Genomic DNA, 21,581 nt, shown 5'->3' on the forward strand with positions numbered 1-21,581 from the left:
ACACAGACTTGTTAAAAAATGACTTTTATATTGATCAATTACTTCTTTGACTAGAGCTTGAGTTCTCTTTGAAGACAGATTGATAATTCCAAGCATTAGAAGCATTTCTAGCGATTTAAAGCAAAGCAAAAAAAACATGCTGGCAGCTTTTTTCAGTATTGCAGCTTTCATTTCTCCAATTAGCTATTTTTATACAATGTACTATTACATCTGTTCTATTAACTGAAAAAATGTTCAATTATTTCCTGTAGTTATGTTTTGAAAAAAAATCCTTTATAAAGCTACTTCCAATAATAAGGGTAAGCATCCAAATTATTTTTATAGTCTAGACGTTTAATGACAGCTATCAATTAAAAGAGTTAGCAAAGGGTTAGATTAACCCTGCTAAGTGATGGAGAATGAGAAAAGAGCTATTAGCAAGAACATTGGTGGGAAGAAGCCAATAGCTTAAAGCATATAGTGTGCTTCCCCCCCCTCCCCCCCCAGAAAAAGGTGTGGTTCAATTTCACTCTTCGGAAGAGGGGTGATGCTGTGTATTGAATTAAGAGTTGCCCCACTCCAGAGCCTTCATAAATTCCTCTTCAGTAAAAGAAAGCATCTTGGCAGATTCAATGTGCATCTAGGGGGGAAAGAAGATTTTTATTCAAGAAATGTTTCTTTCACCTCCAACAGAGGTTTTGCGCATTCTCTGAAAAATAATCTGAGAAATGCATTTCTTGTAATGGTAACACACACACACACACACACACACACATTTTTGACTGACTTGGCAATCCAAAGACAGAAACCAGTTTCCACCTCTCAGCAAGCAATATCTTGAGATGGCCCAAACATGAAGAAACCATCTGAAACTCTGGTATGTCCTTTGGGATTTGAGATGGGGATTAAAACTGATTTTGGAGAGCTTGGAACATCTTTGATTCCTTCCCCACCCCTCACCTCTCTTGCATGGATTTACTCTATGACCCAGTTCATTATTGCTTTTTAACCCAGAGACTAAATTTCAGTCAAAACAAATAATGAATTATGCTGCATCCTTAATTTTAATTCAATTAAAGTTACTAATAGCATAGGGAAGCTTGCCTTTTGTCTTTTTAAAATGTCGATAAGTTTTAATTGCTTCTTGAAACCTGCCACTAGCTCTTCTTTTTGTTTCTCCAGTCTCTTATTTTCAATTTTTAGTTCTTCAAGTTTTTTATGCTCTTGGTTGACCACATCCTAGCACAAAAGGAAGGATACAGAAACTGTTACATCATTAGGAATACAGTCCTTGGGCGTATCTGAAAGAGAGGGCAAACGCCATCCACAATTGACAAGACTCAGCAGTACTGCACAGTCATAAACTCCCGTAATTTCCTAACCAAACCCACGTGCAGTTCTCATATACCTTGAAAGATCTGTGATTCTGTCATCAGGAGAAAGACAGATTACAATGCATGTGCTTGCAGAATTATTTCATTTTAGAACTTATATTGAATGTGTTGCTTGGAACAGACAGGAAAAGACCATACAGCAAATTAGAAAGAAAAGAAAGGAAGCTATTTAGACTCATCCTATGTGATAAGTTGATATGAGAAAAAAATGGGACGATGTTTCCCGAGCAGTTAGTTGAAAAGACAGATGAGGAAGGAGAAGGGTGCTATCCTAGGCTGAGGGGCTTCCAAATTCACATTTCTTGCTAATGCATACCCCCTACCTTGTTACTTTGCTTCAGTTTATTCAGTTCCATTTTGTATTTCTCAGCTTCCTCAAGAGCTCGGTTCAAGCGAATGTCCGTTGTGCTCTGGGTTGCCGCAGCTTGTTTTTGTGCTCGCTTCAGATTCTCCAGTTCCTGTTGCGTCAAATTAAAACATGGCCAAAAGCCTCCCTTGGCTTCAGAGCGGACCCTCTGGTGCAGCAGCAGCAGCAGCAGCAGCAGCAGCAGAAAGGAGAGCCTCAACATCCAGCCCTGTCTGCCAGTCAGGGACAAAGGTGGTGGCAGCAGTGGCATCTCCCCTGCCTTCTGAGGGATAACTTCCCACAAACATTAATAGCACTTTTTTACAAACAAGGTAGAGGAGCTTTCCATGGTGAGGATGCTCTACAGCTATTCATTTCTATTTTTTCTTACCTGCTTTAGTTCTGGGACATTCATACCGGATAATTTGTGTGTCTTTGGATTAACTTGTTGTGAGCCATTAGAACTTCATCAAATCATGATTAAATAAATCAAAGCTTAGCATGATGTGCCAGTCTAGCCCTTCTGAGCAATGTCACACCCTCCTAAGGAAGGCAAGAGATCAAAATGGCTTTGTTACCTTTTCTAGCATGGTGAGTTTCTGCTGCAGCGCCTCACTTTTTCGGGTGGTTTCCTCTGACAGCAGTTTGTACTTTTCTGCCTGAGACTGGTGTAGGCTGGCTGCACGTTGCAGCCGGCCACGTTCTTCTTCAATCTCCTTAAGACGGCTGCTGAAATTCTCATTCTCTCCTTCCTGCAGGCCCAAAATTAAGAGCCACAAGAGAATTGGAGCCTGTTGGGTTAATGCTATGTTTCTTCTCTGCAACTTTATCTCCCCCCCCCCCCCCCGAATTCCAACTTTAGATCAAAACTTCAAAAATAAGCCCACACCCTGTTTGGGTGGTGGTCGTTGGGACTCAGAGACATTCTCCTCCCTGGTGACACATTTGTTGTTTTCCTCAGTTCTTTTTCTTCTGGGACATCCCTCCAACTTCTCTACCAGACCTTTTCTCACTCTCCTATGTTCTGCGAGGAAAACCCAGCCTCTCATGAGGAAGTTGTGAATGTGAACGTGCAGAGGACTTGGTAAATGTGAAATAGATACCTTCATGTTGTAGACCACCAAGTACAATCCATGGCTCAACACAACAAGTCAGCACCTGCTCTTACCTTCTTGCTACATTCTTGCCCAATGGCGTCCAGCTCCTCTTGCATCACACGCAGCTTTGCCTTTAGGAACCGGATCTGGGCCTCTGCAAGTTGGCAACAACTCCATATAACAATCTAGCTTATGTAGAATCTATAATTCTGGAGCCCATGTCATGACAACCCATTTTAAGCCACCCTGAAAAAAACATTTGGGTGGTAGATTACGGGACAATTAATGAAAGCAAAACCGGCCAGCAAACAGCCTCACTCGCCTGCTCCAAGTTCACATCCTGTACTTGGGATAAGATTATCTTCCAGATCAGGCAGGTTTCCTTCTTCCAGCTGCCCTTCAATTTTCCCAATTAGTTTTGTCAGGGAGCATCCTGGAGCAGCAACATCAGTATTGCTTGGGTCAACCTGTAATCTTGATTTTGTACTGGAAAGTTGAAAGTAATATGAAGAGGAACACAGATGTCTAGGAAACTAAAAACAAGACTGCATACTTGTGGGTATTTGACCCAATATAAGTAAACATCCTCTACTCATAGAAGAGCATTTGTACAAAACAGTACAACAAAACATAAGACGCATATTAAAATTGTAACATAGAGCTAATCATCAGTTTGAAATGATTTGAACCTCCTCTTTTAAATCCAGAATCATGTGCCAACTAAGAAGATTGAATAATGTTTTGCAACCTTTTTACACAGCTATATGCCAACAAAAAAACCAGGCAGCAGTCCAACAAGTATGAGCAAGTGAGGAGATTCCATGGAGCTCTCTATTCAGAGATAGAGACAATCTAGAAAAGGGTACACATATCCCTCCCCTCCAGCATTTAAAGCTCTTCCCTCCCTGTATAAGAGGGGAATTTGCCAAGACTTGGAATGGGGGCCTCAAGAGATGGACATGGCTCTTTTGACCTAACTGCCCAGGAAGCACTTGGCTGTCTTGTGTCCTTTTGAGACTGCTGGATAGAAGTAACTGAATTCAACTATAACCATCACATTATGAAAGCTGCAAGATCCCAAAAACTGCCACTGCCGATCCTGTTTTATGCTCAACTTTACATCCTATACCTTAAGAGAGGTCTTTTCCCTTTTCTTCCAGTCAGTGGCCGATTTCGAATTGTAGGTGCAGTGCTGGCTTTCTTCTTGGGGAGCTGCTAAAGAGAAGTCAGAAAAACCACTTTAGATACTTGGTAGACATGCTGAAAGTTTTCTTTATTTAAAAAGGGCTATTTAAAGCAGCTATTAAAAGCAAGAGTTGGGCTCCTTCAGACACTGGGGCCCAGGATCAGCCTTAATGATAGAATGTGCAGTTTGTTGTCCAGATAGTTTGCTGGGGTGGGGGGATGCACAAGATGTGGCTGGGCAAAAAACCATCAAACTTTCCCCTACAAGGGAATGGCTGACTTACTGGAAAGATGTAAAAGGAAAACTCTGTTCCCGTACCTTGTTCTGTGCAAAAGGAACTGGTGGTTCAGGAGAATTTATATCCCTGGAAAGAAGCAGCAGAGAGCAGATCGCCATAAAATTCAGGTTTTATTCAGGCCAACGAAGGAAGGGAAGCTGCCTGCCGCAGGGTGAAAAGCGGGCAGCCCGGAGGCCTCCGCCGTTGCTTTTTTTGCCTGCGCCCGGTAGGGAAACGGGGCGAAGAACTCAAGGGGCTCGGGCGAGACTAAGTCCGGGGGGGCTCCACAGAAGCCTGGCGAGGGGCGACCTTGCTGAGCAGCCCCTCCTCAGCGGGGGCGCGGCCGGCATACCTCTCCTTGGCCGCCGCTTCCTCCTCCGGCGCGTCCCCGCGGGTCGAGACGGGACTGGCCAGGGCCTCCCGTCGGTCCCTCTGCAGAAGGGAGGGCAGCCGTCAGAACCGCTCCTCCGGCCGCCAGAGCCCGCAGCCCCCGCCCCGCGCTCACCATCAGTTCCTCCGCCTGGCGCATCACCGCCGCCGCCTTCGCCTCCAGCGCCGCGTTCAGCCGCCTGCAACGGGACGGGGCGGTCAGGGCGGGCCTTGCGCCGCCGCCGCCGCCGCCGCCGCCACCACCACCACCACCCGAAGCCCCGGCCGCCCCCTACCTGTACTCCTCCTCGCGGGCCAGGAGGGGGGCGGCGCTGCGAGGCCGGAGCGGCTGCTCCTCCGACGGCTGCCCGGCCGCCGCCATGGCCCACCGTCGCTAGGCAACCGCGCCGCTCCCGGCCTGCTCGCTCACTCGCCGCTCCCTGGGAGTGGCCGTCCGCCGGCTCGCCCCTCCCGTCCCCAGACTCGCACCCCCCGCTGCCCCTAGAGGCGCCCGGGCGGAGACCGCCGCTTCCCTCGGAATGGGGCCGGAAGGGGCCTCGGAGATCTTCTAGTCCAGCCCCCTGAAGGCCCCCAGTGAGGGACGCCCACGGATTCTGCGGGAAGCCGCCCCGCCGATGGAGAGTCCGCACTGCTGGCGAATTCTCCGCTGGGAAGGGGCCTGGCGGCGCTGCGAAACCCTCGGCCAGGGCTGCAGCGGCCCTTCCGTGCCGGACAGCCGGAGAAGCCGCGCGCCGCCCACGCTGAGGGGAGGCCAGCGCTGGCCCCGCCCCCGCCCCGCCCCCTCGACGGCCCAGGCGGCGGGGGCGCGCGCGGCTCTCCCTGCCGCTCCGGGCTCGGCCAGCGGGCGGCGCTGCGGCGGCGGCTGCGCTGGAGAGGCGGCGGCGGGGGCAGCGGGGCTAGCGGGGCTGCTGGTGCGGCGGCGGCGGCGGCGGAGCTGTGGTTCCCGGCGGCGCCGGAGAGGAGCTGGGGCATCGCGGCGCTGATCGGAGCGGCGGCCCGCCCGCCATGCGCCGCCCTCGCCCCCCTGCCTAGCCTAGCGGCGCGGCAGCCGTGCCGGGGATGCGCGGCGGCGGTGCAGGGCGGGCGGGAGGCGGCTCCCTGCTGCGCGGCGGCTGAGGCGGCGCCGCTCGCCGGGAAGGCCCAGCATGGCGGAGGAGGCGCCGCCCGCGCCCGACGGGGTCAGCGCAGCCCCCGCGCCCGCCCTGCCCGCCCTGGTGCCCGGGCTGCAGGGCGCGGAGGCCGGGGCGCTGCAGCACAAGATCCGCGGCTCCATCTGGTGAGTGCCTGAGGACGGGCGGGCGGGCGGCGGGAGGGGCGCCCTCCGGGGCCGGGCCGGGGACGCGGCCATTGTCTCCGCCGCGCCGGGGACGGCCCAGATCCAAGATGGAAGACAAAATGGCCACGAGCCGCCCCCCCCCCGCCCTGCCGCCGCCGCCGCCGCCTTTGTCTGCCAGGCGCCCTCCCCCCCCCAGGCCCCTCGGGGGAGGGAGCGGCGGGGCGGGGGGGAGGGGAGGGGGCGCCTGGCCGGCCGTGGTGCCTGCTGGAAGGGGCCCCTGCCGAGGGCGCCGCCCATCCCGGCCCTGGTCTCGGCCCCCGCGAGCGCCGGGCTCCCCTCGGAGGAGGAGGAGGGGGCGGGCGGGGGGCGCTCTCCGTGGGGCAGAGGCGCGGGTGGGGTCCGTGCTGGGGCTGGACCGCCCGGGAAGATTCCCGTCGGGGGCTGCGGAGGGTCCGGGGGCGCCTTGGGGGGCGGGGGTCCGAGGGGGTCCGGCTAACCGAGCGGCCGCTTGACGGGGGCTTTACGGCGAAGCCCTTTGGGACGGGCGCCTCGACCTTCCGGCCCGCTGCCGGCGCCTTCCCCCCGGTGTGGGGTTTCTTAATAGGCCGGTGGAGTGCTTGATGGCACCGAGGGTCCCCCGCGTGGAAGCGCCGGATGGAGCCCGAGCGAGGCTGCTCTCCGCTGTGCGGCGGAGGATGATGTCAACTGTTCGTCAGACCTCTTGCCTCGTTGCTTTTGCTTGGAGGCCGGAAAAGCCCTTCCAAGAGCCCCCGGTCTTGGGGAAGGCTTGGCCGAAGGGAGGGGGGGGCGGAGAGGGCTGCTGGGCCACATCTGGGCTGGGGGGGGGGTCGGGGGCCCATGGACCTCTCGGTCGTTTTGGGAGTCGCTACCATAAAATGAGCCTTTCAACCCAATGCCGGTCCATGAACAAAAATAATAAGGCTGCCGAATCCTGCTGGGTCCCTCCGGGACTCGCAGGTGACCCAGGGCCTTAAGGCAGACCCACCAGACGGGTCCACCTGCCTCGGAGGGATTCGCTGGAGCCCACAGGGTGGGACTGGTTACCTTACCGGGGTCATCACACCTAATAGTACAAAATCTCAACGGAAATGAGGTTGATAAATTGGAGCCATTTATTTCACTTTTGCAGGCAGCCGGTAGGACGAATGCCTTGCTTTTACAAGGAACTTGTTTTAAAATGTTTTCACGGAAGTCCACAGGGCCAGGTTAGCTAAAGGTGTCACTTCTTCTTGTAGCTGATAGTAGTTATTTACTGTGTTTATTATTTATTTTTGAATTTCTACACTGCTCATCTCACCAGTGACTCTGAATGGTTTACAAATAACATTACCTCTCAAGGTGGCTGTGGAGAAGGAAGCTGTGTGGGGTCTGTTCCCCACCTTCGGTTATTTGTAAAAATAATAAAGGCGGGACAAGTAAACAAAAACTACAGCTACAATAAATCTTCATCTACAATGTAGATACACAATACCCATGTCATGCCATGCATCCCAACAAAATAGCATAGAAAACTAAAGCAAATGTTCAAATGGATCAAGGCAAAACAATATAACATGCAAAATAATTACTCCCAAATCAGAGACCCATCAAATGGCGTCACAGAACTCCTGCGTATTCTCAGATGCCGATTAAATGGAAAAGCCCTGACAGACACAAGGCACATCCAATTGTTTCAAAGAAAGGGGCATTCCAGGGAGCACCCCCTCTCCCCCGCATAGGACCTGGCCTGTCCAGGAACGTCCCAGTGGGTGGTGGCAGCGGCAGCTGGGCAGACAAGGGAGAAGGTGGCATCAAAGGCAGAAAAACAGCCACCCTGCAGCAGAGCTCAGCAACAGCCATCAGCCCTGCCTCTTGCATTAAGCCCCCACCCCACCCCCTCATCCTGCTGTATTTGCCCAGCCCCCTAATCTCTGTTTTCTTTTGACCGTTTATTTGTAGTTTCATCTTGCTCTGTTTTTCTTCTGGGAGATCATTTAAGCCCTTTTGCTCCATCTCAGTGACACGCCGATCCTTTGGCTGGGCTGCCCCTCCTGCCTCCCAAATGGGCATCATGTGGTTAAGGTGTTTTTTGGTTGGGGGAGGTCATGCAGAGAGTGGCGACCGAGACAGGGAGGGGCACCTTTCACCCGAGCCCCCCTCCGACAGCTGTTGTAGACCCTTCTCTTCTTGCTCCGCAGTGGCTGAGAGGGTGTCTGTTCTTCCCCCTCTCTCGAAATGGTGCCATTTCTCCTCCAACAGGTTATTTGCGTGAAAGGAGGCGCAGCCAAGCCCACCACTGCAAGGCCATGTGGTGGCTTTGTTTTGTCTGGCTGCCTGGCGCTGCATTATTCCTCCGGTTGGATGAAAAGGCTGGAGATTCTCCTTTTCTCCTTCACGGCGGAACGGCAGATTGTCCGGCTTCTGCTGCCTTTGGGGATTTAATCTCTGGGCTTCTGCTTTATTTTCGCTCTGTGAAAGCTTTCATGCTAATCGCCTTTGTGTCCACAAGGAAGATTCGGCTCTCTCTGGATGCGGGATGCTAGGAGAATTTCGGAAGGGTAGGAGGAGGGGCGTGGCCCAGAGGTGGCAGTCAACACCTGGGACCCTGGCAGCCTGCGGAGTCGGCCAGGCATCGTGTGTGGGTTGCCAGAAGGTGTCCTGCTCCTCTTGCAGCAAGAATTGGGCGTGGGGAGGAAGACCCGAAAGGGGTTGAGAATTCCTGACCCAACAGCAGAGAAGGAACAGTCAAGAGGATGGAGGGAGGCGTTGAGTTGGGGGGAAGCAAGTTGGCCCCACAGATACAGAAGGAAGGCAGAAAAAGACGGCTTGTAAGTCCTGTGGCCAGTCAGCTCTGCCTCCATAGGGGAGGGCCCTTCTACAGGTGTGGAGGAGCTCAGTCTGACCTCTTTCCGATTATCTCGGGTGCTTCACTGCCCTGCCCAACAGAGCTGCTGTGCGTGTCTGACAGGGTCACCTGGGAAATGGGGAACTCCTGCTGCAGGTGCCACTCACAGGTATGTCATTCTTGGTATGGGTGTGGCCCCTGTGCTCTGGAATGCCCCCTAAGTTGATGAAGTAGCCCTGGTGACACTTGGGGCCCCTTTGGGCTGGGCAGAGGAGCTGCAAGCAACCCACGCGTTGCCTTGGTCACAAGGAAAGGAGCTGGGGCCTCCTGGGTTGGGGGCAGTTGGCTTTTCTGTCTCCCTGGGGCTCCTGTGTGGCCGATGGGCGTCCCTCGCTTCAGGTTCCAGCCCAGCATTGGCTGCGCTGGTCATGGAAGGGAAGGAGAAGCGGCAGGGGGTTAGCTGAGTCCCTTGCAGAGCAGGAGGATGGGCAGGATGATGCAGCCGCTAAAGGTTGATACTGGCAGGCCCAGCACAGGGTGGAAATGCTGCTGCTGCTCCCCCTTGATTTGGGTTTGCTCTTGTCCTGGCACTGGGGGTGGGGGAGATGGGTGGCCTGGCCTTTCCCCGCCTCTCCCGGGTGCCTGCAGCCTGAGGGCTGGACTAGCATGAAATTGGGGGCTCAGGAGCGCAGGGAGATGGAGTGCGCCACGAGGCCGAACCAACAGAAGAGAGAAAGCACCATTAGAGCTCGCAGGACTCATTGCCACAAGGCGAGGCAACGGTCGGGGAGCTGCCTGGCTTTGAATGGGTTTCAGTTGGCTAAGGAGAGGAAGCCGAGTGGGCAGCGGCCTTGCAGGGTCCTTCCTCGTGGAGGGAACCTGGGTGAGAATTGCAGGGGTGGAATCGGGGTCAGAGGCATTTTTCTGCTTTCCGTAGGTAAGGTTGGAGTCAGCGATGGACTGGATTGTTCCGTCTTAGCTGGAGCGTTTCTGGCCGGGCAGCTTCTCGGCAAAGAGGGAGCAGCCGCTCATGACGGTCACCTTGCCTGTCCCCTCGAGGCTTCCCGAGGAGCTGAGCCCCCGTTCGGCCCATCCAGAGTTTGGCAGCATTCTTCCCCTTCTGGTCTCCTACCCGCTTGGGAAAGCCCGGGGGTCACCCTGTCGTTGCTCCTCACCCACCGGAAGTGATCTCCAGGTCTCCCTAAACACGCCTGGGGATATCCACTGCTCCAATCCTTTTGCTCAGATAAAGGCATTTAAAGATGCAAGGATTCCTATAGAACCTTCTTCAAGATTCTGATGGGTGAAGGCAGGGAATTCCAAGTCTACAGAGACCATTTGCTTTTCTTTAAAGTGGAAGGCGGCTGAGAGTCCTCCAGGCCTTTTCCCGCAGGGAGCCTGTGGGGAGCCTTTATTCTATGCTCTTGTTTATAACGCCCGTGTATATTAACTTTGGGCTGGTTTTGTTTTTCTATTTTCCACTCCCCCTTCCCTCCTTAGCAAAGCTGTACAATCTAAAGTGGACTGCATTTTGGTGAGTAACAGCTGGAAATCGGGCATTTTCTAGTTGGGGCTCCTTAACAACAGTCTTCCAGGATGCCGTAAGCGCTGGTGCCAGGCGCTGGGACTCCCAAAGCGGGTTTCTCGTTAGGCTTTTGGGTGAAGGCCCCATCCTGAAAGAGGGGCTGGCATAGTGATGAAAGCCTCTTCTCTGCTGAGCTGCTGGCTGAGAGAGCTCTATAGGGCAGGAGGAGCCCCGGGGCGGGGGGGGGGGGGCACAGCAGGGCAGGGAAGGAGGCGGTCAGCTTTTCTGGGCTGCCCTGAAAATGTCTGGGAAAGAGGCGGAAACCTCAAAAGGCTGACCTGTCTCCCCTTCTCGTGTTTAGCAAGAAGTTGAGAAGTTTACAGATTTACAGAAACTCTACCTCTACCTTCAACTGCCTTCTGGTCCCAGCAATGGCGAGAAAAGGTAGGGGGGGGGACGTGTCCCAGGATCTGAAGAATAGCTGCCCCTTCATCAAGCGCACCAGGTCACACGGCTGTGCTGGGGGGGGGGCTTCCTCGCGATGCGGGGGGCTTGGTGTGGTGCCTCTGTGTGGAGCCTCCTCGGAGTGGGGGTTGCTCCTGGTGGTAGAGTGAGAAGCCATTTCCCCAAGAAATGGCAGGTTGCGCAATACATTGAACCCTCCAGGATTAATGGAAGGAGAGTTTTTGGGGGAAGGGCCTTGCAGCCCTTCCCTGCCTGCCTGGCCTCCCCTGCAAGCTGCCTCGGCTGGTGCAGCACCTCCCCTTTGAGAGAAAGCACCTTCCAGCCTTCCAGGGGGAGTCTGCTTCAGACCCTTCGCTGCTTCACATGCGTGCGGAGGTGCTCCCTGCTTCATGGGGAGCGTGCTCTCTTTACTCTGGGGCAGCTCTGTGTGGCAACACTGAGCCTGCTTGCTTTGGGGCCCAGGGCCTGCCCCTCTCCCAGGGGGCCCAGCTGGTGTGCCTATCCTAAGGCCCTCGGCCACCAGGAGGCCACTGGCTCTCCTGGCCCTGTGGCGGGAGTTCCACAGGGGCCAGGTCCTTCACGGACTGAGCCCAGGCAGCGGGGCATCTCATGAGGATGAGGACGATGTCACCGTTCCCACACCTGAGGTCTCCTCTCCTTGCTGCAGTGATCAGCTCTCCGTCTCCTCCAGCCGTGCTCAACAGGTGCATGCCCTTTCCTGGATCCGGAATACCTTGGAGGAACACCCGGAGACCTCCCTTCCCAAGCAGGAAGTCTATGATGAGTACAAGTGAGTCTCTCCTGCCTGTGGCCGGGGGGGAGGGCTGGGGGCTGCTTTCCGCCTCCCCCTCTGCAGCAGCAGCCTCTGGGCCTGGTGCCCCTTGGCTCTGCCTACTGAGCTGCTCCCTCCTCTGGATGCCAGAGGTGCTGCCGAATGGGCCCTGCTCGCTTGCCCTGAAGCCCCCCTCCCCCCTTCGCCTCCCAAAGGGGGTCCGTTGGGTGCTTGTGGGAGAGCTCCCCCATACCAAAGTGAGGTGGCAGCCGCCCCACTGATCTGGAGGGTGGGCCTGGGCTTGGACTCTCGGAAGACTCTGGGGGGAGGAGAGGTCAGTTTGCCCATGGCTGGGCTCACCTTTCGGGCCTTGGCAGGCCGGGCCACGCCTGAGCTTGCCATCTGCCAAGAGCAGCAGTTCCCACCCCCCACCCGTGCTGAGAGGCCGAAATGTCAGCACTCTCCCTTCAGCCACAGTCAGCCTGCTCCAATGCTGGGGTGGTCCTGTGCTGAGGGGCCAGGTTGGGCAGCCAGGCTCCCTGGGGAAGAGCTGGGGTGTCGAGAGTGCTGAGATGGGTTTTGTGGTGCCAGTTCCCTTCCCTCACCAGGAAAGCCTTTCAGCTCTGGTAGAGGGCTGGTGGGAGGCTCCCAGGGGCTGAACCTCCACCTTTTCTCCCCCCCCCCCACTTCTCCTCCTGAGGTTTCTGGGCTCTCTGGCTGGAAGGGTGGGGGTTGGGGGTGTCAGCTCAGGGATCCCAGGAGCTTCTTCGGGGGTGGGGCCTGCAGGGCGGGAGCTGGGCAGCCGGGAGGTCGCTGGGAGCACAGGGCTGCCCTTTTCCCTGCGGAGCCTCCAGATTTTCCCGACCCTCGGCCGGTTTGCTCTTGGGCGCTCTCCTCCGCCCCTTGGCCAAGCGAGGTGTTGGGCCTTGCGTCCCCCAGGGTCCCTCCTGCGACCCTCCTCTTGTTTCAGGAGCTACTGTGACAATCTCGGCTACCACCCGCTCAGTGCCGCAGACTTTGGCAAGATCATGAAGAACGTCTTTCCCAACATGAAGGCCCGACGCCTGGGCACGCGAGGCAAATCTAAATATCCTTTGGAAACAGCCGTGGCTGTCCGTGGGCCACGGGGCAGATGGCGCTTTGGGACAAAAAGCACTGTCGGAATTGAAATAGGATACCACCTTAATTTTTAAAATCACATATTGCTATAGTGGACTTCGGAAGAAAGCCCTGGTGCAGATGCCATCGCTCCCCAATCTGGACTTCCCTAAAGCGGGGGACGGGGTAAGCTCTGCCGCTGCCCTCCAGGTCTCCCTGCGGGCGGGTGGGCAGTTGACCGGGTGAAAGGGCTCCAGGAGCCAGAGGAAGGTGGTGGCCAGAAGAAAGGGATTTGACCCCTGAAACGTCATGGGAGGAATCCTCTCAGGCCAGACCCTCCCTGGCTATGGTGAAGCCAAGGCTAGGGGTGGGGTTGCGGGGGAGGGAAATGGGACGTTTGGGGTGGCCGGATTCTACTCCTCTGACCCGATTCTGAAAGCCGCATGATGGGCACGAATGGTCTGGTCCAGCTGGGAGGGCTGACGGGTGTCTCAGTGGCATAAAGCTCCTTTTGCTGCAGCCGGCAGAGCACGAGAGTGCTGGCAGTTTTGGGGGGGGTTGGCTTCTGCAAGAAGAGCCGATCCACGGCCGATCATCCGGAACGAAGGGAAGGGAAACCTGGGAAAGCTGCTGAGGGTGTGTGTGTGTGTGTGAGAGGCGGCAGTCTCTAAAAGGAGAAGGGCGGCTAGGTTTGGCCTTGATTCATTTGGGGTGGAATGGGTGGGCTCCATCCCGGAGCCCTTCCTGCGTGGCCTGGAGTGAAGAGACGCCTGGGGGGGGGAGGGGGCTGGGGAACTGCAGCGGGACGAGGCCTGTTTTGGCGGCCCCTGCTTGCATCTTACACAAAGGCAAAGTACCCCCCCCCTCCAATCTTTCTCGACAGCAGCCTTCATGGCAGACAGTAAAGAGAGAAATTGACTTTCCATAAAGCTTGGATTGAAATGATCCTCCTGACCCAAAACGAAGAACTGAGTTTTATGGCCGGGTCTGAAGCTGCCGGTTTCCCTGGGGGAGAAGGGGAGGAGTCCTCAGGACTGTCCTCAGAGGGAACGGTTTCCCAGAGATGGGGGCAGAGCGGGGTGGGGGGGGTGGGGGAGGGGGCAGGACATGGCCGAGCACAGTCCTCAGTCCTTCCTTGTGCTTTGGTTTCAGCTGGATGGGGCAGAGCCTTCTGGGCGCCTGCAGAGTGCCGATGAGGAGATTGTGTCCGCTGCCTGCCAGCTGGTCTGCGAGTGGGCTCAGAAAGTTCTCAGCCAGCCCTTTGATTCTGTCCTGGACTTGGCCCGCTTCCTGGTGAAAAGCCACTACACGGGAACCAAATCCATGGCAGCTTTGGCAGTGATGGCAGGCGCTCCCACAGGTAAGGAGGGAGGAAGCAGTTTTGCTCTCGCCTGGGGAGGGGGCACCTTTTCCCTGGGGACCCCTGAGGGGCATCAGGAAGGCATCTAACCTTGCAAGAGCTAGGTAGAGCTTCACTTCTGGGGCACGGTTTCATTGAGAAAGGCCTTTGGACAGGGAAGACGCTGGGCCTGTAAGGGGACCTGCCAGGCATCTTTCACAGCTGGTCGGCTGGTCTGGACGAGGAGGAGGGAGGGAGGGGTGCCCAGTTTCCTTTTGGCCATCTACAAGAGCAAACTGGGCCTCCCTGCTCCTTAGCCTATATGGCCGAGCCTTATTGGAAGGGCCGCCCTGTTGCTCTGCCCAACGTCCAGAGGTTCCCCATTGTGCTTCCTACGCCGGCCGAGCTGAGCCTTCCCCCTGGTCAAGGCCCTGCCTGCCCCTTCCAGGACTCAAGGGGATCCCCCAGCCGTCAGCTTTTGTCCCGACGGCAGAGAGCAACTCCTTCCAGCCCCAGATGAAGACTCTGCCTTCACCCGTGGATGCCAAGCAGCAGCTGCAGCGCAAGATCCAGAAGAAGCAGCAGGAGCAGAAACTGCAGTCCCCTCTGCCAGGCGAGTCGCCCTCCAAGAAGTCCGAGGGCACAGCGAGCAATGGGGTTGCCAGCCTTCCGAATGGGAGCCCGGCCATCCTGTCCCCTCAGTCCATTGGCATTGTGGTGGCTGCCGTGCCAAGTCCTATCACAGTAAGTCTCCCGAGGAGGGGGGGAGGGCTGCCGCCAGTAGCGTGGAATGTTGGGGGGGGCAGTGCCAGGTGGAGACCCTCGGGGGTGTCGTCTGGCTGTGCAGGAAGGAAACCTACTCCACGATTTGGAGAGAGATTTGGCTGGAGTGACTCCAGAGGGGGGGCAGAGGTGGGTTGAGGCACTGAGTCAAGAATTGGGAGGGCGGAGGGATGGGGCAGAGTGGATGATGGGAAGGAGGTATCCGGGAGTCCTGCAGGGCTTGGGGGAGGGGAGGGAGAAAGCAAACGGGTCAACTCCCAGGGCGGCTTTCGTCTTCTCTTTCGCGGCTTCACTCCCTTTTCTCCCCGCTCAGGTGCCAAGGTCCCGGCAGTTGGTAACATCTCCTGGCCCGATGGGCTCGGCCGATGGCAAAGTCCTTCCACTCAATGTCCAGGTGGTCACTCAGCCCATGCAGTCCATCAAGCAGTCTCCAAAGACTCCCCAGAATGTGCCGGCCAGTCCCGTGGGAGATCGCTCTGCTCGCCATCGCTATGCCCAGATCCTGCCAAAGCCAGCCAACACCAACGCGCTGACCATTCGTTCCCCAACCACAGTGCTCTTCACGAGCAGCCCAATCAAGACAGTGGTTCCTGCTCAGCACATGAACGTGGTCAAAATGACCGCCATCTCACTTGCCCCAAGCAGTGCCAGTGGCACACCCATCAAGCACACGGCCTCCGCCATTGGCTCAGGAGCCGCAGAAGAGGCAAGGAGTGTTCCTCAGATCAAGAAGGGATCTGTGATTTCACTCCAGTCCCCGGGAACTAAAGGGGGCAGCGGAGGTCTAGCTTCTGCCCCGTCTTCGGTAGAGGTCAAACTCGAGCCAGAACTGGGGCTGGATGAGAGCTTGCAGCAGAATCAAGAGAATGCCAACCCTGCTCAATCGGTCAGAGTCGCCCTGCTAAAGCCTGTGGATCAGTTGAGGACTGTGGAAGGCGAGGCCTGGAAAGGCCGGGCTGAGGAGCGTCTCGGGGCAGCTAGCGGTGACCCCCAGGGGGCAGATTCAGAAAGGAAATCCCTTTCCCAGGCGCATGAAGCTCCCCCGGGCCCCTTGGATGTGGGTCAGCATGTCTCCAGCACTGGCATCGCCCCCTCACCTACTGCAGGCGACCAAGGGTGCCCGAAAGGCCTTCGGAAGAGGCTGCCTTCGGCCTTTGTGGATGCCCAGGGGCCCCCAGTCAAGAAACTCTCTGTGGGACAGGCGTCTGCAGAAGACCCCCAGGCCAGCAGTGCGAAGAAAGCCCAGCAGACGGGTGGGCTGCCTCTCCCCAACAGCGACAGTCCGGCTGCCGTTCTCCAGAGTCCCGGCCAGGCGGCCCTCCAGATCCAGTCCGCAGCCTCAGGGATCAGCCTGGAGACCTCCTGCCCCCTGGATGCTGACCTCATCATTGCCCCCAGCGACTCCCTGCTAGAGCTGCCCCCAGCGTCTGCCTCAGCAGGCGTGGAAATGAAGTTGGAAGGAGACCTCTTTGTCCTGGGAAACGGCTCTAAGTCCGAGGGCAGCCTGAACCCCAATGTTTGGCAGCAGCTGGCCAAGGGCTCCCCCTTTGTCCAGGAGGCCTGCAAGCCCCCCATCAGTGTTATGACGCTTGCTGGACCACCCGACTCCGAGGAGCTGCCCAAATCCGCATGGGAGCCGGTGCACTTAGAAGGGTTCCAGCAGGCCGGGGCAGTCTTTGGACAGCCGTTGGCAGATCAGGTCCAGCCAGCCTCTCTCGACCATCCCCTGCCCAGCCAGAGCTCCGTCCAGCTGCCCCTGCAGCAGGAGTTGAAGGACTTTGAGGATGCCGCCTCCCAGTCCCATGAGAACTTCTTCTCCTTCGACGACGACCTGACCCAGGACAGTATCGTGGAGGAGCTGGTGCTGATGGAGGAGCAGATGTCCCTCAGCACCTCTCACCTCTACAGCGCCTCGCTGGGGATGGCTCTCCAGAACCAGGGGGTGGCTCAGGGGACATCCTTGGCCCCTCACCCCAGCAGTGCCCACTTCTATCACCCGATCCATAGCAACAGCACGCCTGTTCATACACCCACCCCCACGCCCACCCCGACGCCCACCCCCACCTCGGAAATCATGGCAGGATCGCAAGGTGTGTCCCGGGAGAGTCCGTGCTCCAGGATGGCCCAGACCACACCTGTTGACAGCGCCCTGGGGAGCAGCCGGCACACACCTGTTGGCACCCCACACTCCAACTGTAGCAGCAGCGTGCCCCCGAGCCCCGTGGAGTGTAGAAATCCCTTTGCCTTCACCCCAATTAGCTCCAGTATGGCTTACCACGACGCCAGCGTGGTTTCCAGCAGCCCCGTGAAGCCCATGCAGCGGCCCATGGCCACCCACCCCGATAAAACCAAGCTGGAGTGGATGAATGCTGGCTATGGCAGCGTGGGGGCGTCCTCCGTCACCAGCCAGGGGATCCTGCCCGGCTACCAGGAGTCGGTGGAAGACCGTTTCAGGAAGCCCCATGCCTTCGCCGTCCCTGGCCAGTCCTACCAGTCTCAGTCACGGCACTACGATCCCCATTTTGGGCGAGTGACTCCCGTCTCCCCCGTTGGCAGCAAGCAGGAAGGTTTTGCTGTCCCTGCGCCTCTCGATAACAAAGGTACCAGCTCCTCTCATGGTGGCCATTTCAGATGCCGGAGTGTCAGTCCTGCCGTGCACCGCCAGCGGAATCTTAGCGGAAGCACCGTCTGCCCCGTCACAGCCATGCTTCGCTCTGGAACGATGGTGGGCTCTTTTGGGAGTCCGGTCGCCCCGGAGGTTCAACCCTCCTTGGCGAACGTCCATGCAGACCCAAGTGCCAGTGCCCTCGCCCAGCGCAGCCAGTCAGTGCCCCTGACGGTGATGATGGAGACGGCCTTCCCACAGCCTCAGCAGCAGCAGCCGAGTTCCAAGAAGATCACCAACGTCTTGCTCAGCAAGCTGGACTCGGAGAACGATGATGCCGTGCGTGGCCTGGGCATCAACAACCTGCCCTCCAACTACACCGCCAGGATGAACCTGACTCAGATTTTAGAGACTTCTGCCGCCTTTCCAAGTGCCAATGCCCAGAACATGCCCCCATGCAGCCCGTCCGTTTTTGAATTCCAAACACCAGGTTACCTCGCTAAAAACAGCGGCTCCGATCCGGCGGACTTTGCTTCTGGGGACCACGCAGCCCATTCGGACGCTGGGGAGCAGCAGCTGGATTTCAGCGGCACCGTGAAGGAGCTTTTGGAGGAGAGCAGCCTGCAGGGAGCCCAGGTGCCTCCCGACTTGACCAACGTGGCCTCCGTTTTCTCCAGCGACATGAGGCTGACCTCGGAGCTCTCGGGGAGCATGAACGACCTCAACGCTCTGGACCCAAACCTGCTCTTTGACCCAGCCCACCCGCAGGGCCAAGACGACGAGGCAACCCTGGAGGAGCTGAAGAACGACCCCCTCTTCCAGCAGATCTGCAACGAGTCCATCGGCTCCATGACCTCCGCCGGTTTTGATTGGATGGAGAGCAAGGACCACCCCGCGGTGGAAATGCTGGGTTAAGAAGTGCGTGCGTGTGTGTATGTATACACACCTATACATATTGGTGAGTGTGTGCGTATATATATATATATATGTATATATGTGTGTATATATACGTGTGTGTGTAAATATATATACATGCGCACACGTGTGTGTGTGTGTGTGTGTGTGTGTGTATGAAATCTACGTAGCACACTATTTAAGAAACTCTGAAGACCAGACATGCTGTATTTGTCTTAATGGAAGTGCCTCCTGCAGCAGAAACAAAATTTGTGACACTTTTTTAAGAAAAAGAACTGCTCTACCAGCTGCTTTATTCTTCAGCAGGGTGTGTACAATCTTAACCAATTTTTAAGGCATTTCTGAAGGATGCAGCCTGCTCCAGAGCCAGGATTAGGTTTCAAAATTTAGCTTGCTGCCTCTGGAGGATAAAGAGCCTTTGCGGGAGGGTAGCGGGAGGTAGGAAGGGAGCGGTCCCCACCCAGCCTTCCCTCCGTCTGCTCTGCAGGGCCTTCCATTGGCATCAGGGTTCAGAGAGGCAATGCTGAAACTGGGAGAGTGCATGGATGCACGGTGCACTGGATCAGGAAGTGCTCCTGCACTCTGGATGCGCAAAGAGCCCGCGTCTTTGCTGGCACACCAAAGCGAGCAATCATCCTGATCACAAATACCCTTTTCCCGCAGAGTGGAAAAGGCCGAAGGGGCCAGCGCCCGTTAAGTAGGTGGTCTCCGGCTGGACTTTCCCAAAGGATGGTGGGCTTGGCACCCCCTCCATGGGAGGGTCCTGGAGGGGGTGCCTCATTGGCCAGTTGCCAGGGAAGGCCAGCGATAGACAGGAAGGGGGGAAATCAGCACAACTCGAATCAGATGGGTGTTCTCTCTCTATCAAGGGCTAATGGTGGGCAGGTGCAGGAGAGGCTAGCAAGGAAGGAGCAGCAGCCAAAACCTTTTCTCCCAAATGGAAAACTTTCTCTGCCACAGGGTGGCTCATATGAAGAATACAGCAGAATGTTTTAAAAACAAACAGTTTAATGCTGCTTTTAATTCCTTGAGTAGGGAAGACTAGTTCCAACCCCTGCGATTAATACATCTGTTCCTTCTGTGGCAACGTACCCTAAAATGTTTGTCAGGATTTATAGTTCTTTTTGTTCACACGTAAAACTAGAACGCAAGAATGATCGTGATTCAAGTTTCCTTAACTCACAGGCTTTTTAAAAAAAACAAAACAAAACATTTTTCTGCAGAAACTAGTTAATGTTTCCAGGATTGACACAATTGGCCAGTTCTTTCTTGATGAAGTCATGCCCAGTTGGAGGACTCTTCTTAACACTGGAGGGTGACTTTCCCAGGCCTTCCATGGTAGGAACCGTGGGGAGCCTCCTGTGGCTGAGCCCGTCCTCGGGAATGTTCCTCCCAGCACCCACAGGGAAGCAGGGGGACTGCTGGGGCGGGGTCCCTGGGGCTGGCACTGATGCCAACAGAGGAGCAGCTGTGCCATGAGCACTGCTCTTGCGTCGCTAGCTCTGAGCCTCTTTTACCAGCACAGCTCCAGGGAAGGTGGGGTGCTCCTCTCCCTCGGGGAAGAGAGTGCCCTGAGGCAGCTGGCTGGGCAGGGGAACCAGCCCAAGGATCCTCATTTGGTTCAAGGGGCACTAATCCCCTTCTGGGCTTGGATGCCTTATAAGGAAGTGCCTAGGAGGCCCTGCCCTTGCCTTTCGCCAGGTCAGCAGTGGGAAGAGGGAGAGGGGGCAAAGCCGAGCCTCTTTCACCTCCCCTCTGGGGCCTGGGGGCAACTGCCAGTCCACCCGATCCCTGGCTTCAAAGAAGGCCCGTCTCAGAAAGGTTTTGGGGGTTTGATTCCAGGTAAAGGTGTCTCTTGTGAAGCCTCTGCAGCCATGAGAATCTGCTCCTGTACAAGCACATCAATGGCGCTGGGGCCACTTGTTTCTCTGTGGTCCTCAGCTTTTGCCAGGATGGCCCAGGCCCGGTGGCCCACACTGCTGGGTATATTGCTCACTAGAGATTCTCTCTCTCTCACACACATACACACACACACACACACACACACACGACTCAAGTAGTATTTGTGGGGCTGTCCTATGGGATGCAGAGAGGTGGAGTCACTGGGGTGCTGGGTGTAAGCAGTGGGCTTCCAGTGCCCAATTCAAGCACCTGTGCAGAATCCAGGCTCCACCTCAGAGGCAGGCACCAACCCTTCCGTTTCCAGCAATAGGGCAGCTGCAGCTTGGCTCCTTTTCCAGGGAAACTGGCAGAGCTTGGAAGCTGGGGAGCTGTTGGGCCCCGGCGGGAGCCTCAGGCTGAAGGGGCTCCCCCCATTCCAGCTCTAATGGTGCTAGGGGTTCGTCCACTCGCTCTCCCTTGCCTGACCTTCCTGGGGAGCTAAGCACTGCCACAGCCCAGGCCTCCCAGTTCTCCTTCCTTGTGGCCCAGCTGGCAAGCCCCTTCCCTGGGATTGGGGCAGTCAGGGCGGCCCAGTTTTGAGGAGGAGATTTTGGGCCGTTCTTCTACCAGGAAAGGCAGGGTGTCCCCGAAGGAAAGGTGGCTTGTTTTATGTAGCAAAATTATCTCAGTGAGATACATCTCCTCTTATTCTCTTACCTGAGAATCTTACAGCAGGAAAAGTCTGTGCTTGCCTCACCTTGGTGCATCCTCACCCATGTGCATGCGGTGTTCTCAGCTTGCCTCGTTCGTGCTAGTTAGACTCCCGTCAGCCACCCCCTCCCTCCCTCCCTCCCTCCCTCCCCGGGGGCCGGTTCTGCACAACCAGATTGGTGTGGGGAATTGCCCACTCGCTTCACGATCCTGCCAGGCTCAAAGGTCTCCCTCAGCCAGACGCTGCTTCTTCCCCAAGCGGGCGAAGGAGCCACTTGTGGCACACCTGGACTCTCCATAAATCCCCCCCCCCCCGAAAAAATCCATTGGCCCAGCTTTCGAGGAGCGTTTCGTTGTCTGTTGGACCGCTAAAAGACAGTGGATAGGTCTTGCCGCGTAGCATTTCAGTTCATTTTTTTTATTGGAAGTGCTCAACATTTGTTTTTTTAATGTTTTCAGGAACAATAAAACATTTTCTATGAAATTTGACTCCAGGAGCACATTCTTGAGAGCTCAAGGGTCTCCATTCTGGCTTGGACTGGGGAGGGAGAGGGTGGAAAAGGAGCCTCTGGGGGCCCTCCGGGCTTGGGCACAGGCTAACTGATGCTGCCCCTTTGGCACTCGCCCTCCTCTGCCCCTCTGGACCCAGCTCTTCTCTTTGGAAAAGAGCAAGGATCCTGGGCTGAGAGAGGGGTGC

At 56.4% G+C, this 21,581-nt stretch overlaps 2 protein-coding genes across 3 annotated transcripts; one reads left to right on the forward strand and one right to left on the reverse strand.

Annotated features, from left to right (window-relative positions):
• Window positions 1-13: 13 nt before the first annotated feature.
• Window positions 14-5,375, reverse strand: TEX9 (testis expressed 9). 2 transcript variants are annotated; one of them, XM_081964870.1, is made up of 11 exons: window positions 4,945-5,375; window positions 4,785-4,848; window positions 4,632-4,711; window positions 4,321-4,366; window positions 3,946-4,028; window positions 3,139-3,302; window positions 2,888-2,970; window positions 2,298-2,471; window positions 1,697-1,831; window positions 1,084-1,218; window positions 14-619 (listed from the first exon to the last, which is right to left on the reverse strand). In XM_081964870.1, exons 1-11 carry the CDS (start codon window positions 5,028-5,030, stop codon window positions 542-544), a joined length of 1,128 nt encoding a protein of 375 aa, XP_081820996.1. In that variant the 5' UTR covers window positions 5,031-5,375; the 3' UTR covers window positions 14-541. The 2 variants fall into 2 exon arrangements, with proteins under 2 accessions (XP_081820996.1, XP_081820995.1); XM_081964869.1 differs by having other exon boundaries at window positions 3,946-4,031.
• A 282-nt stretch (window positions 5,376-5,657) lies between these two features.
• Window positions 5,658-21,373, forward strand: RFX7 (regulatory factor X7). Its single transcript, XM_081964865.1, has 9 exons — window positions 5,658-5,945; window positions 10,291-10,324; window positions 10,677-10,759; window positions 11,448-11,570; window positions 12,523-12,639; window positions 12,752-12,836; window positions 13,803-14,010; window positions 14,438-14,733; window positions 15,086-21,373. The coding sequence occupies exons 1-9, from the start codon at window positions 5,815-5,817 to the stop codon at window positions 18,290-18,292; spliced, it is 4,284 nt and encodes a 1,427-aa protein (XP_081820991.1). The 5' UTR covers window positions 5,658-5,814; the 3' UTR covers window positions 18,293-21,373.
• Window positions 21,374-21,581: the final 208 nt, after the last annotated feature.

Source organism: Natrix helvetica (assembly GCF_964273705.1).
Source record: "Natrix helvetica genome assembly, chromosome: 12".
Taxonomy (NCBI): domain Eukaryota; kingdom Metazoa; phylum Chordata; class Lepidosauria; order Squamata; family Natricidae; genus Natrix; species Natrix helvetica.

Coding starts and splice junctions, on each gene's coding strand:
- TEX9 (XM_081964869.1), bottom strand. CDS start 5,030: ATGGCGGCGGCCGGGCAGCCGTCGGAGGAGCAGCCGCTCCGGCCTCGC. Junction 4,712..4,784: donor GCCAGGCGGAGGAACTGATG/GTGAGCGCGGGG, acceptor TCCCTTCTGCAG/AGGGACCGACGGGAGGCCCT. Junction 4,032..4,320: donor TTCCTTTTGCACAGAACAAG/GTACGGGAACAG, acceptor ACTTCTCTTTAG/CAGCTCCCCAAGAAGAAAGC.
- RFX7 (XM_081964865.1), top strand. CDS start 5,815: ATGGCGGAGGAGGCGCCGCCCGCGCCCGACGGGGTCAGCGCAGCCCCC. Junction 11,571..12,522: donor GAAGTCTATGATGAGTACAA/GTGAGTCTCTCC, acceptor CTCTTGTTTCAG/GAGCTACTGTGACAATCTCG. Junction 12,837..13,802: donor TCCCTAAAGCGGGGGACGGG/GTAAGCTCTGCC, acceptor CTTTGGTTTCAG/CTGGATGGGGCAGAGCCTTC.